The 15,433-nt window shown below is 40.2% G+C and overlaps 1 protein-coding gene across 1 annotated transcript in view; it reads left to right on the forward strand.

Annotated features, from left to right (window-relative positions):
- The window catches only part of gas2l1 (growth arrest-specific 2 like 1), a 66,970-nt gene that overhangs the window by 22,746 nt on the left and 28,791 nt on the right, over positions 1-15,433 (forward strand). Inside the window, exon 3 of the mRNA XM_028808455.2 lies at positions 11,929-12,036. Coding sequence (XP_028664288.1) covers positions 11,929-12,036 — 108 coding nt within the window. The remainder of the gene's footprint in view (positions 1-11,928; positions 12,037-15,433) is intronic.

The raw sequence follows: 15,433 nt of genomic DNA on the forward strand, positions 1-15,433 counted from the left end.
CGAACCAGCAAAAAATCCGCAATATATATTTAAATATGCTTACATATAAAATCCGCGATGGAGTGAAGCCGCGAAAGGTGAAGCGCGATATAGCGAGGGATCACTGTATTATGTATACTTTTAGGGACATTTTTGGCCCCATCCTCAGTTATTTCTGATGCTGATGGGACATCCATCTGTCAGTGGACCTACCTTGTTTGTGCCTCCCTAGTCACCAGATAACAGTTGAAATGAACATCATTCGAATGATAAAGTAAGGTGTTTTCTGTATTTTTTTTTTTCCTGCTATAGATATTAATATATACAATGCATATTTTTAAATTGGTTTAAAGTCTGTGTTAACTACAAAAGCCTTTTATAACTTAGGTCAACGAGTGTGTAGAATTTCAGCTACGTCAGTTGGGACCTTGTCATTCTTAAGGACATATGCCAGGTGATTAGGATGCTGAATTTTCAGTCACACTGTTTCATATTGTAAATATTATATTTGGAGTTCTTGTAACTGAACAGGCAAGCTATATATACAATTTTATTTTCTAATAAAATGCAGGTAAATTCTTTTCCAATTGAAACTTTAGTTTGATGCCTTGGTAACTTTTTGGTTGCTCAGTTTCCCCACTGGAATATTTGAGATGTCATGCTGTTTCTTTAGTTACCAGGAAAGGTGAAACAATATGCTGGCATCAAGAATTTTCTGGATGCATATCAAGTAGTCTGAGTCATGCAAACTGTGTTCAGCCTATTTCCCGTTGGAAAACTAAAATCAGCAAATGCAACAGATCTGATTTATTGTGTAATCTTTTCAGGTCAGTTATTTAAAAGGGTATTTATAGTTAGTGCTTCCAGACATTGTGTGAGTGATATGACATTAGCTGGCAAAGTACCTTGAAGATGAGTCACTGCAGTTTTACTTTTCTACATTGTCTCCTTGAATTAACCTGCTGAAAATAATATTTGCAGCACTTAGCTAATGGTTTCAGTTATAATTATGTTAATTAAAATTTGGGTGAAATTTTTAATGAAGTTAGTTTTTCATGGTCGTTATAGTCTTGTGTACAGAGTATAGTGATGTTTTTTTTTTTAGCACATGCTAATCAGCATGAAAGACTTTGCCATTGTCTGGTGCTATTATTAGTAAGTAAAGGTTTAGTATCCCAAATCTGGAATTCCAAAATCTGAAACTTTTGAGCTCAGATATGGCATCACAAATGGAAAATTCCACACTGGGGTATCTCTAACTCTCTCTCTCTTTAAATTTTATTTTATAAATACCTCCATGAAGCATCTGGCACCACTAAGCAACAAAACACAGTTGATGAGTTTTGTTCCTGGTGAAGTGATACATCACCATTTAAAACTGTGGCTTAGAGGAACAGACATAAGGCTATGCTTGACACAGCATTGAGTGTAATTGGATGTGATTATTATTTTTTTTAATTTGATGATGGCCATTTTTCCTCATTCTTCTAGAGAAACCATCTCAAAAGTCAAATCTGCCTATATAGGATTATTACTGTAAGTGAATAAGAACTGTAGTTTTTGGAATAGGCTGTTATGTTAATTAAGGTTAACTCTAAGGCTATTGACTACTACTGATGTAACTGCATTTGTCGAGTGTTACCAGTATTCCATGAGAAAAATGCACATTCCAAGTATCTTCATTACAGACGCTCTGGACTGCACAGTGAAAAAAATTATGGGATAACCCTTATCTCATATGTACGTGAAAATATCTTTTAATAAATAAAAGTCCACCCGTTTGCTTTTTAGATCACTGCGTTACAAGAGATGGAAGTGACGTCAAACTGAAGTGCCGTAGCCTTGGTAAAGGCATAATTAGGTAGCCCTGAAGTGTACTTTTTGTAATTTTTTAAATTTAACTTCATCTTGTATGAATGTGAAAACATCTTGTGCGTACGTGAAAGTATCCCATACGAGAAGGGTTATCCCATAATATTTAACTGCGATTCAGAGCTTCTGTACTTCATTTAAAGGTTTTAGTGAAATTCAGAGCAAACCGTTCCCACAAAAAATAAGGAAAAAAGTTGATAATACAAGTACAAAAAGGGGGGAAAGGAAATGTATTACCTATGGGTTTCTGCTTGAGGCTTAACTTTCTAGGTTACATTTCTTAAGATTTTAATCTGTTTTCACATACACTAACACCTATGTACAAAACGGTCTGAAAATTATATGTCCTTAATGCCCGTTTGTCTATCAGTTTGTATTTCTTTCTAGCTGTCTAACTTCAATGTAAGAGATAAAAACTGTTGTTACACAGAGCTAACATTAAGGACATTTTATAACCTCTATCTATAGGGAGTGGAACAAACTCTTCCATTAACAATGTTAAAGCTACTTTATAGTTCAAACTAAGCAATCATTAAGGCAAATTTACCATTAACATTAACTTAAAGTAGTCGGATCGTAAATTTGTAGTTAATTATTCCAGTGATCCAATGGCTAAAATTTATATTTTTATCAATGTAAAAGTTGTTATGCATATAGAATTGCAATAAAATGTTTTGTTGAACTACCATATATACTGTATTTGGTGTAAAAATTGATGTGTAGCGTGCAGCCGGAGCCCTTGCCCTGCCGGAACGCCTCCACACTGGGAGGACCAGGGGAGCAAGCGTGGCCAGAGCGTTACCTCCCCCGGGACGCTAGATGGCAATCCACCTGGGTTGCAGCGGTGCCTCGGACTCCCACAGGGCTTCATGGTAGTTGGAGTTTGGAGTAGCCTTGTTGGTATCTGCAGGCACTGCCAGGGGGTGCCGCAGCCAGAGCTGCTGAGCTCTTATAGGCAGTGCTGCCGGAAATGAGTCATCAAGCACCTGGAGTACTTCCAGGTGCCTTTATAAAAAGTGTCAGTAGCCACTGCTAGGAGGAGCCAGAGTCGGGAGGAGGAAGACGAAGCTTGCCCATAGGAGTGGAGGAGAAAAGAAAGAGCGAAGGAAGACTTATTGTATTATGCTGTGTTGATGCTTTGGGCTGTGCTAGGAGAAATGGGGACGGTGTTTCCCACGAGGTAAAAATAAAAAACATGTGTGCCTTGAACTTGTGTCCCACGCTTGTTTGTGTCAGGATCAGCTGGCAGTGCCAGCCTGGGTGGTCCATAGATGTCTAATTTCAATACTTAGCGTAGTATTGAATTTTCAAATTATGGTATTTTGATGAACCTAATGGGTACAACACCATAACAACTAATAAAAGTTTATGTAAAAAGCATGAATAATATAGTTTAACCCCTTAACCGCACTCTGCCAGATATATCCGGCATCGTTGCGTTATTGCTAACGCCTTACTGCCGGAATTATCTGGCACATTTGCCTGTGGTTATATGAATGCCTGGCGCATAGTATAACTGACAGTTTGGCGTGGGTATTATTACTACGTTGTATTTCGACAACTCTGCGGTTGTATTGGCCGCTCACGTGACATGATTCGAAAGTGAAAGCTGTGAATATGGCGAAACGTAAACTGACTTCAAGTGAGGTTTTGCAGGCGATTTTGGACAATAATTCTGATCATGATTGTAGCAGTTCTGAAGAAGATTTTAGCGACAATGATGATCAGCAACGTGCGCTGCATGATACTGTGAATGATGACGCATCGGATGAAGGTGATGAGTGGGTGTATCCCCAGCATCTCAACGGGACTGCTGCCCATTATCTGAGCCAGATAAGAAAGATCCAAACCGTGACTGCTTGTTCAAGCTACGTCCTTTGATTGACCATTTATTTGAAACATTTCAGCAGGTAAATACCGCTTGAATAAATGTAAAGTAAAAAAACGAAAATTGTTCAGATTTCTCCTGGCATGGGGAACATTTAGGGAGTTGGCGGTTAAAGGGTTAAGGAATAATGCCTGGTTGCAATGCATAAAGGGCAAAGATTATTTTTTTAATCCCTTAGGCTGCAATGCCAGGGTTTTTTCAAAGTTTAAGATGTATTAGCTGCTGAGATGCTACGCTTTTAAAGAGCTTGCTCGGATTTTCACACTGCCAGTTACGTAGCAGACTGATGTAACCAGTAGTGTGCTGCTACCTCTTGATGGCACAAGTTTAAAAAAAAAAAAGCAGAGCATGCTATAGCCAAGCACAGATTCAGTCTATATATAAACTGAACAACCAACTGTTTAAAGCATTATGATAGAGTGGTAATTAGGTAGGGAGCCAAGATGCTTTTGAGTTCAGAATTAGAAAGTGCTTAAATTGTTGTCAACCACAGAAAAATCTCTTGGTTGTTCCAGCCATTGACAAGGTAATAGTCATGAATTAACAGTGCATAATGCATAAGTGAGGTGAACTTAGCAAGTACAACAACTGCATTGTCTTAAAAGCAAATTTATTTTGACACCACATATAATCAGCAGCTTACACACAGCTTTGTATATATCTAAGCACATATTTTAAGTAATACTGACAAAATATACATTAAGCTGTAGACATACAGCAATAGTCAGTGGGCCTTTTTACTTGAGAAAATTTATGCTCCATGTACGGAATCCATTTCCGGGAATCCCGCATTTCATTCTCGGGAATCCCGGGCTCCCGGGGATGACACAGTGCACGGGCATCTCACATGTGAACGGTTTTAGAACGACCGACACCTATTTTTAATAAAACTACTGCAATATGTTGACACAAATAAAAGACTAGCCTTATCTACATGCAGTTCATGGTGTCATATAAGTACATTGATCTTTAGTTGCGGTAATAAGAGTGTAGAAAGCACAACGTCCTCACAGGTGGCGCAGTGGTAGTGCTGCTGCTTTGCAGTAAGGAGACTGTGGAAGATTGTGGGTTCGCTTCCCGGTTCCTCCCTGTGTGGATAGCACTTTGAGTACTGAGAAAAGCGCTATATAAATGAATTATTATTATTATTAACGTGTCCAGCGTGCGGTCATCCAGGCAAGAGCGCACCTTCGTGCAGAAGTACGCCAGCTGCTGAGAAAGCATGCTGTGCCTCCACTGAAGTGGGCGGCACAATCATCAGATGCTGATACACTTGTTCTAAACAATGCCCGCACTTGCTGTTGCTCTGAAACACTGCCATTTCAGCTTTTACTGATGCATCCAGTTTCTTGTCATCATTCTGTGATGGCAAGTTTCTTGGCACAGATAATGCGGATGCAACAGACTGACGCATTGCAATTTCAAGTTGCTGTTCAAAGCTGTTGTCTGATGAAGTGCAAGCTGCAGCAATGGCGCCACCTTAATTATTTTCAACTATAACTGTTATTTTTTGATTTTTTTTTTTTTTTTAAACACGAGCTTAAAAAATGCGAGCTTGGCCGTTCCGGGAATCCAGAACCCGGGAATGGATTCCCTAGCTCCAGGTGATTGAGGAGCGACAAACATTCCTGGAAGCAGCCAATAGTACAACAGGGTTAATCATTCCACAGAGTGGCATTGTGCTGGGTTGATCAAATGTGAATTTTTGACCTTCGTTCTACAGTGATGATCTCATTTTTTGACATTAATGGACTTGTCAATAAAGAGTTTTCTCTTAAACTGTTAATCAGCATTGTAAGAACCATTTGCTAGTTATTTAAGTTATATTAAATGTTTGCCTATATATTAGTGCATAGTTCATGGGAGGTTTTTATAACCCTCACAAGCTGACTATATATATTCTGGTATAATCTAACTCAGGGGTGCCCAATACGTCGATTGCGATCGACCAGTAGATCGCAAAGGTAGTGCAGGTAGATGGCGTTGCATTCAAAAAAAATTTTTTTTAAACATTAGTCTATCATATATCCTCCCTATGGCATTTGCCACTTGATTGACATACAGGGCGGCCAGTGTGAGATCTCTTTTCTTCTAACGCACTGGTCATCCCGCACGCACGATCAAACACGCGAGATACTGCAAAACTCCGGCTGTGATCTAGTTAGCCTTCCAATTTATATCGATTAAAGAAGGGATTTAAAAAAAAATAATAATTGTTTGGGGAGGGTATGGGCTGGATGTGGAATTGGAAGAGGATTTTTTTCTCACAATGTCACAATCAAAGTGCGTTTGTCTGATTTTTCAATCTATCATTGCTAGTCCAAAGAAGGAAAATGTGGAGAGGCGCTTTCGAACTGTTCATAAAAACTACAAAACTGACTTCCTTCCGAAAAACGATCTGAGAAAGAGAAAGGAGAGGAGAGGGAACTAAAATCGCAGTTAATTGGACAGCCGTCATTTTTCACTCGGCTGAATTCAAAAGCAAAGGCAGACACACCGAAGCATCGTTCCGGGTGAGTCACTCGATCATTAAGCATAAGAAGTCCTTCCAAGATGGAGAGATGATAAGAGGTCTTCGTTGAGACAGATGGCTAGGGAGAAATTCCTGCTGAGATTTCAAGACCCCTGGCTGGAGAACAAGGAGTTTCTCCTTGTCATTAAACATGCAGAATACAAGCAACTTAACGATCAATGGCCGCTAGACTTGGCATATTTTTTCCGATCTGACCAACATGTTGAATGAGCTTAATTTACAGCTGCAATGAAACGAGAACTCCATGGTCAATATGATTAGCTCAGTTAATGCTTTCAAACGAAAAATGCAACATCTGTCCTCAAAGCTGCAGTGCCTTGATTTGGGGAACATCCAAAACCTCGCATCAGAGCTGGAGACGCAATGGAAGGCGTGTGCGCAACGTGACAGCATACGCTACACAGAGCAGATTGAAAATTGCCTGTCAGACTTTGACAGACGGTTTCAAGACTCGGCTTTACTTGAGCCAATCGCTACATTTAAGTGCTATCCATTTAGGGAAGATGTTGAGGGTGATTCACCCGCATCAAAAATTGCAACACTGTTTCACCTAAAACTCCTCTACAGTTGAGGACGAGATTTTGACACCTACAGGATGACATTCAGCTGAAGTCTAGGGCTCTTGGACAGTTTAGGAACTTACTCACAGAGGAAAAGAACCCAAACATGAGGAAATGTGCTACCTCCTTGACTGCATTATTTGGCTCTACTTGTTTATGCGAGTCAGCCTTTTCCCACATGAAGATTATTAAGTCCAAATACTGGATATATGTATACAGTGATCCCTCGCTATATCGCGCTTCGCCTTTCGCGGCTTCACTCTATCGCGGATTTTATATGTAAGCATATTTAAATACATATCGCGGATTTTTTGCTGGTTCGCGGATTTCTGCGGACAATAGGTCTTTTAATTTCTGGTACATGCTTCCTCAGTTGGTTTGCCCAGTTGATTTCGTACAAGGGACGCTATTGGCAGATGGCTGAGAAGCTACCCAACTTACTTTTCTTTCTCTCTCTCTTGCGCTGACTATCTGTGATCCTGATGTAGGGGGTGTGAGCAGGGGGGCTGTTCGCACACCTAGATGATACGGATGCTCGTCTAAAAATGCTGAAAGATTATCTTCACGTTGCTACCTTCTGTGTGCAGCTTTTAAGTATGCTGCACGGTGCTTTGCATACTTAAAAGCTCAAAGGGCACGTATTGATTTTTGACTTTGTTTCTCTCTCTCTCTCTCCCTGCTCCTGACGGAGGGGGTGTGAGCTGCCGCCTTCAACAGCTTTGTACCGGCGGTGCTTTGCATACTTAAGAGCCAAACAGCCCTATTGATTTGTTTGCTTTACTCTCTGTTTCCTTTGAAGAGGAAGATATGTTTGCATTCTTTTAATTGTGAGACAGAACTGTCATCTCTGTCTTGTCATGGAGCACAGTTTAAACTTTTGAAAAAGAGACAAATGTTTGTTTGCAGTGTTTGAATAACGTTCCTGTCTCTCTACAACCTCCTGTGTTTCTGCGCAAATCTGTGACCCAAGCATGACAATATAAAAATAACCATATAAACATATGGTTTCTACTTCGCGGATTTTCTTATTTCGCGGGTGGCTCTGGAACGCAACCCCCGCGATGGAGGAGGGATTACTGTAGATACTTTATTATTCACAATTAATTATATTCATTTAATAATTATAATTCTTTATTATATATTGTTATGAGGGGCCGTTCAGGAAGAAAAGATTGGTTCGTAAATATATACATTGGTTAGGATATATATTGGTTTAAATAGATCGGTTTAGATATATACATCCGTTCAGATGTATATACAGGTGCTGGTCATAAAATTAGAATATCATGACAAAGTTGATTTATTTCAGTAATTCCATTCAAAAAGTGAAACTTGTATATTAGATTCATTCATTACACACAGACTGATGTATTTCAAATGTTTATTTCTTTTAATTTTGATGATTATAACTGACAACTAATGAAAGTCCCAAATACAGTATCTCGGAAAATTAGAATATCAATTAAGGCCAATGCAAAAAAAGGATTTTTAGACATGTTGGCCAACTGAAAGGTATGAACATGAAAAGTATGAGCATGTACAGCACTCAATATTTAGTTGGGGCTCCTTTGGCCTGGATTACTACAGCAATGCAGCGTGGCATGGAGTCGATCAGTCTGTGGCACTGCTCAGGTGTTATGAGAGCCCATGTTGCTCTGATAGTGGCCTTCAGCTCTTCTGAATTGTTGGGTCTGGCGTATTGCATCTTCCTCTTCACAATACCCCATAGATTACCTGTGGGGTTAAGGTCAGGCGAGTTTGCTGGCCAATCAAGAACAGGGATACCATGGTCCTTAAACCAGGTACTGGTAACTTTGGCACTGTGTGCAGGTGCCAGGTCCTGTTGGAAAATGAAATCTGCATCTCCATAATGTTCGTCAGCAGCAGGAAGCATGAAGTGCTCTAAAACTTCCTGGTAGACGGCTGCGTTGACCTTAGACCTCAGAAAACACAATGGACCAACACCAGCAGATGACATGGCACCCCAAACCATCACTAACTGTGAAAACTTTAAACTAGACCTCAAGCAACATGGATTCTGTGCCTCTCCTCTCTTCCTCCAGACTCTGGGACCTTGATTTCCAAAAGAAATGCAAAATTTACTTTCATCAGAGAACATAACTTTGGACCACTCAGCAGCAGTCCAAAGGCGAGACGCTTCTGACGTTGTCTGTTGTTCAAGAGTGGCTTGACACAAGGAATGCGACAGCTGAAACCCATGTCTTGCATATGTCTGTGCGTGGTGGTTCTTGAAGCACTGACTCCAGCTGCAGTCCACTCTTTGTGAATCTCCACCACATTTTTGAATGGGTTTTGTTTCACATTCCTCTCCAGGGTGCGGTTATCCCTATTGCTTGTACACTTTTTTCTACCACATCTTGTCCTTCCCTTCGCCTCTCTATTAATGTGCTTGGACACAGAGCTCTGTGAACAGCCAGCCTCTTTAGCAATGACCTTTTGTGTCTTGCCCTCCTTGTGCAAGGTGTCAGTGGTCGTCTTTTGGACAACTGTCAAGTCAGCAGTCTTCCCCATGATTGTGTAACCTACAGAACTAGACTGAGAGACCATTTAAAGGCTTTTGCAGGTGTTTTGAGTTAATTAGCTGATTAGAGTGTGGCACCAGGTGTCTTCAATATTGAATCTTTTCACAATATTCTAATTTTCCGAGATACTGAATTTGGGACTTTCATTAGTTGTCAGTTATAATCATCAAAATTAAAAGAAATAAACATTTGAAATACATCAGTCTGTGTGTAATGAATGAATCTAATATACAAGTTTCACTTTTTGAATGGAATTACTGAAATAAATCAACTTTGTCATGATATTCTAATTTTATGACCAGCACCTGTATATATTGGTTTGAATAGATCGGTTGGAATTTACTGTCAGGCACAGCGTGCGGCCACCTAAGTTTAGCATCTCCCCTTTGCTTCATCATTGCTTCAATATTGTTGTCATTATTGCATGTATTTTATACAAGTAGCATATGCCTGTCTGCCACGTTTTGTTTTGTACGCCGTCTTGGTTGGGGGTCCTCGATTTCAAAGCACTTTTTTTCCTTTCATTATTTAAAACACTCGCACAGATACCCGCCTCACTCGCTCCCTCTTGTCCCTCCCATGACAGATTCTTCTCAAAACCAGAGTTACCGGAAAGCATTGATCTCAACCGCAGTACGTCCCATTGTTTCACCTCATGATATGCTGGTTTATCATTGACATGAATGAGGTGGGCTGCTGCAAACTCTGCAACCAAAGAGTTGAATGCAGTTTAGGCCATCTTGGGGAATCTTCATACTGGTATTTAGGGTCAAGTAAGTGAGGAAAATTGGGGGAGAGTTGAAGGTTTATATCAGAGTTGGGAGGCAAGGAGAATAGACACAGTGGAATCTTGTTGATGGAAAATTAATTTGGATATAACTGTTGCCTTGAGATTTTGCTTGCAGCGCACTGCGCCTGCACTTGGTGGGGGGCACTGTGCAAGAACCAAGTATTTTGTACTCTTGAATTTCTGCGATGGCAATAATAGATTTTTTTATCTAGCTCTTTGAAGAGGATTACTTGTATTCTGTTTTGTGTGTTGTATTTACCCCATTGTTTGACATATATTACATATCTTCTTAGAAGGGAGTCTCTCTCTGAATTGCCCTGTCCAAGATTTGTTCGTTTTTTTTTGGGGGGGGGGGGGGGGATTTTCTTCTTGTTTTCTTAGACAATCAAAGCAGCAGCAGAAGGAGGCTGTCAAAAAATAGGGTCTGTTAAAGCCCATCAAGGCATTCGTTGTGGGATTTTTGGGCTATTCAAGAAATAAATTGTTGATGTTGTAGATGTTAGAACCCTATCGTATTTGTACACTTGTGGTAAATTTGAGACACCCTTCTATCTACAGACTGTTTCCACACTTAAAAACTTATCCGAGTTTACCCATGATAGACATTCCTGCATCTGCTCAAACATTTCCCTATGAAGGTTAAACGTAACAGTTTTTTGTGTTTTCATTCTGTCGAAACACTGAAGTACACTGTATTATGGTCAGTAGACCCTAATGTTCAATCGTCTTATTAAATTCAATCCTATTAAAAATGTTGAATACCAACAGAACTTGTTTTTGGTATTTTAATAAACTCTGTTAAATTGCTGCAGAGTGCATTTTAAAATTTTGTTTACTTTGCTTTTGTACAGTTAGTCCAGTTTCTCTCATTGCTATGACCTAATAATTACACTTTACTAAATACAACTTAAAGTAACTTGTTTAATTTTTGATACTTACAGTAGTAAAGCAAACAATGTATTACTTAATTTACTTAACTTTGGACTAGAAATTTCTAAGTTATCTTATGTATTTGTTTACATTACTGTTCCTTTTTTTCATGTGAAGTTCTAAACATGGCTTGTCCTAATCTCCCTGCCCCCATTCCCTAATTATAAACAATTCTCAACTAATCTATTCATAAATCTCCTCAATATACTGGTGCCCTTACAGTTCAAATGTAAAGTGTCATTGCAGAACAGATGCAATCTGTTCCAGGAGTCATCCCAATGCTCCATAAACCTATGGCCCTCTGTCCTACACCAAGATCTGAGCCTTGTATTAAACTTTCTAATCTCACTGGTCTTACCTGGGCTAGCATGTGGCACCGGCAGAACTTAAGAGAAGACTGCCTTGTCAATGCTGCTTCTCAACTTGGCATCTGACATGTTAAATTTGAATTGCAGCACTGACAACATTTGCTCTCAGATATATTATTTTTTCCAACACGAACAATGACTACTGGATCCAACCCTGCTCTGGCTATCTACCTTTCCAAGGAGGTCTCCCATCTCTGCACCCACAGAGCTACACACCATACGAGACTCTCTGACTCTGGGACAGACCTGCATCTCAGACCCTTAATCATAGAGTCCCCCCAGTGTTGCTGTCCAGCTGTTTCTAGGAACATGTTTTGAGAGGACTTTTTGGGGCCTCTTCTTGCCACCAGAGTCTCCATATATGTACTATTTATTTATGTGTGTGTGTATACTAATTAATATGCATTTCATTGATGCCTTTTTATACTAAATATTTGTTTTATTTATTTACATTTGCTTCAACAGGTGAGGGAAATCTTGGGACATTGTTCCTGCCCTTCTCAGTTTCCAATGATCAAGGTATCTGAAGGAAAGTACAAAGTGGGAGACTCCAGTGCACTAATTTTCATCAGGGTATGAACATATTTCCTTTTCTTTTGGTACCATAACAGGTTACTATTTTATTTTTGACAGATGTGGGAACACCTAATTGCAACAAATTGGGGAGGAGGTGGGTTTTAAGAGTTTGAATATTTTATCAAGGGTTTTAGAAATAGTTGTAATATCATTATGGTGTACCTGATATATCTTGCCATGTGCATTTGCACCATCTCATTTTATAACTTTTAAAGCTGCTTTTGTAACATAACATTTTTCAGATCAGTTGTGTGAACTGTATATTCAGGAAGCAATCTCTTGTTAATTAAAATTTCCAATGTTATAAAGTAAAGATGCTTTTATTTTTCTCATTCTCTTTTCTCTTTTGCATTTATCATTTATTTTGAGGATGTCTTTTTGAAATCTCTGTTGTTTGTATTTGTTGTCAAGGTTTCACACATTAAGTTCTCAAAACATATGTAACTTCTTATAATAATAATAATAATAATAATACCTATGGACTCGAACATTATTTACCATATAACTGGACTAACCAGTAACTTCAGCAATTACCTCATCTGTTGGTGTACTCATTAATGGATATTCGTCGCTCACATACAATTTAACTTTGTAAGAATTTTTTTTTTCTGTGTTCATTTTATTTTACTTTTTGTACTGGTTGACCCCACCTTTGCCAAAACCAAATGAGTGATACAAGGATAGCATTAATTATTTTTTCTGTAGTAAAGTAAGTGGTTTTAGCAGCACTCAATAACTGGGTGTCTCTGCAATTCAGAGCTGCTACAAATGTCTTGCATATCATATGATTAGAGTGGTATATATTAATCTTTAAGCACCCTTATGAGTTAAGCTACATGAATGTTTGCCCTGTTATGAAAGTTAACAACACTGACTCATACATTTTATTTGTGAATGAATATATAGAGCAGCTGTATAATCTCTCAATTTAGTATGTGTACACAGGCAGTGTCTACATATAGTCCATCTCTCACTATCAAAATACACAAATGTTAGATTGATGATTGGTGACATGATTTAAAGTCACTACACACATTTATTTACAAGTATATACAACGGTGAATACACACAACCTGGTGCTGCGGCACTGGGTTATTACCCTCAGTCCAGGTCCTCAAAACAATTCCTCGTCTCTCTTCTGGTCCGCCTCCACTCCTCTCCTCCGAGCTCTGTCCTCTTCCACCCGACTCCAGCCATCGAATAGAGGGAGGCGGCCCCTTTTATAATCACCCGGATGTGCTCCAGGTGCTTCCAAGCAATGTTCCACCGGCACTCCCCAGTGTGGCGGAAGTGCTGGCTGCGTACCCGGAAGCACTCCAGGTGTCCCCGCTTCTCTTTCCCCCCCCCTCCTTGCACTTCCAGGTGTGGCGGAAGTGCTGAGCTACAGGGCTCCAAAGTTATTAGGGCACCCCCTGGCGGTGACCACGGGCCCCTACCGGGTTGAGCTTCAAAGCTCTGTACCCGTGGTCCCCATAGGTACCAGGGCAGTCGCTCCCACGTGGTCTGGGGAAGGCGTAAGCCCTCTTCCGGTCCTCCAGGGTGTCCCTCCCGGGTTGCCCCCCCAACCGACTGCGACACTGCCCCACCGCCAGCGAAGACCTGTCAGTCGGAGCGACTCGTCCCGCAAGGGCAGCTCATCCCCGAAGTGGGTCCTACTGCTCATCCAGGGTCCGGTCCTGCAACACATACAGAAACGGGAGCAGAGATGCTGCTGCCTGGACACCACCACCTGGTGTCCTGTCATGCCTTACACAGGCAGCACTCCCCCCTCCTACCGGCACCCTGGAACTTGCCTTTTCGGCACCACCTCCGAGGTTTTCGTGCCCCTTTGGTTGGACCCACTTGCACTTCCATAGCCTCCGCCGGCTGGGACAATATATATGTATATATATTGCATAGTTTACTGTCAAATAATGCAAACAGTACGCAACACGTGTTTTGCCCTCATTTGGGCTCATCAGGTGTACACACTCACTGCACCCCTCTCGGGAATCGAACCTCGGATGTCAGTGTCAGAGATGAAGCCCCATTACACTGTGCCACGGCGTGTGGTTCGTTTATTTGACAGCCTGTAGGTCCGGAGTAATTACATTCATTGCATTTGTAGTCTGAGTCTCAACGACCTGAATTGTGTGGGTGGTTACCTACCAGGTAACGCTTGTGGTTGATCTGCCATTCCATGATCTGCTTCTCGCAACTGGAAGAGGGCACCGTGGCGGATATTTGCCGAATGGCAGACCAACCACAAGCGTTACCTGGTAGGTAACTATTGCGCCACGGTGTGTGGTTCATTCATTTGACAGCATCTAGATCGGGATAATTACATTCATGGCATTCATAGTCTGAATCACAATCTGATTGTATGGGTGGTTACCTACCAGGTAACGCTTGTGGTTGGTCAGCAAGTTGGCTAACATCCGCCACGGTGCCCTCTTTCAGTTACGAGAAGCAGATCATAGAATGGTTGAAATAGTTTTACTGTCAAATGATGCAAAGAGTATGCGACACGTGTTTCGCCCTAATTTTGGGCTCATCAGGAGATATATATATATATATTCTATTATTATAATAATAATAATAATAATAATATTAGAGAGAGAGGGATATATGTGGTAAAATTCAGTTACAAGGACTATCTTTACAAGAAATTTTCATTACAACAAAGTATTTTTATGGTCCCAACAGTTTCCCCATATGACACGAGTGTATAGAAATCTCGTTACTACGTTATAATGAATGTATCTGCTAAATGTATTTTGAAGTGCTGAAAAGACCTTGAAATGCCTGAATGAATCATCCACAGAGCAGTTAGCTCTGTGGTCGCATCTCAGTTGTGCACAATGATCCCCCAAACAGAAACACTGTCAATTTTTTTTTTTTTTTTTTTTTTTTTTTAACTTCGAACTTTCCTTGAACTGTTTTTTTTTTTTTTTTTTGTTTGTGTTTTTTTTTGTTTTCTGTAGTTTTCAGTGATACCTTTTGCTTATTGCTCATCAACATCTGAAAAACATCCACTGGAATTTAACTCAATGTCACCCTGTAGACATTATTCCTACTGATTACCCATTTCAATTCAAAGCAATAAACTTTCCTTTTAAATTGTTTTGCAGTGGCCAAAAGCAAATGCCAAGTCACTAAGAAACACAGACAAAACCCGGAATTGATTTAGTGCAGGAATGTTTCACTCCTGGACAATACTGTATAACATGCTCAACAGTAAGCAGCTCCAGTGATCTAATAAAACATATTTGACCAAATCCTTTCTCCAGGGTGACTTACAACATTTGAGATGAAAGTGGTTACATCTGGAGCATAGGCAGATGAAGTGACTTGCTCATGGTATCTGTGTCAACAGCAGTATTTGAACCTACAAGGTCATGGTTTAATTCCTAGT

The sequence above is a fragment of the Erpetoichthys calabaricus genome, chromosome 1, assembly GCF_900747795.2.
Source record: "Erpetoichthys calabaricus chromosome 1, fErpCal1.3, whole genome shotgun sequence".
Classification (NCBI taxonomy): domain Eukaryota; kingdom Metazoa; phylum Chordata; class Cladistia; order Polypteriformes; family Polypteridae; genus Erpetoichthys; species Erpetoichthys calabaricus.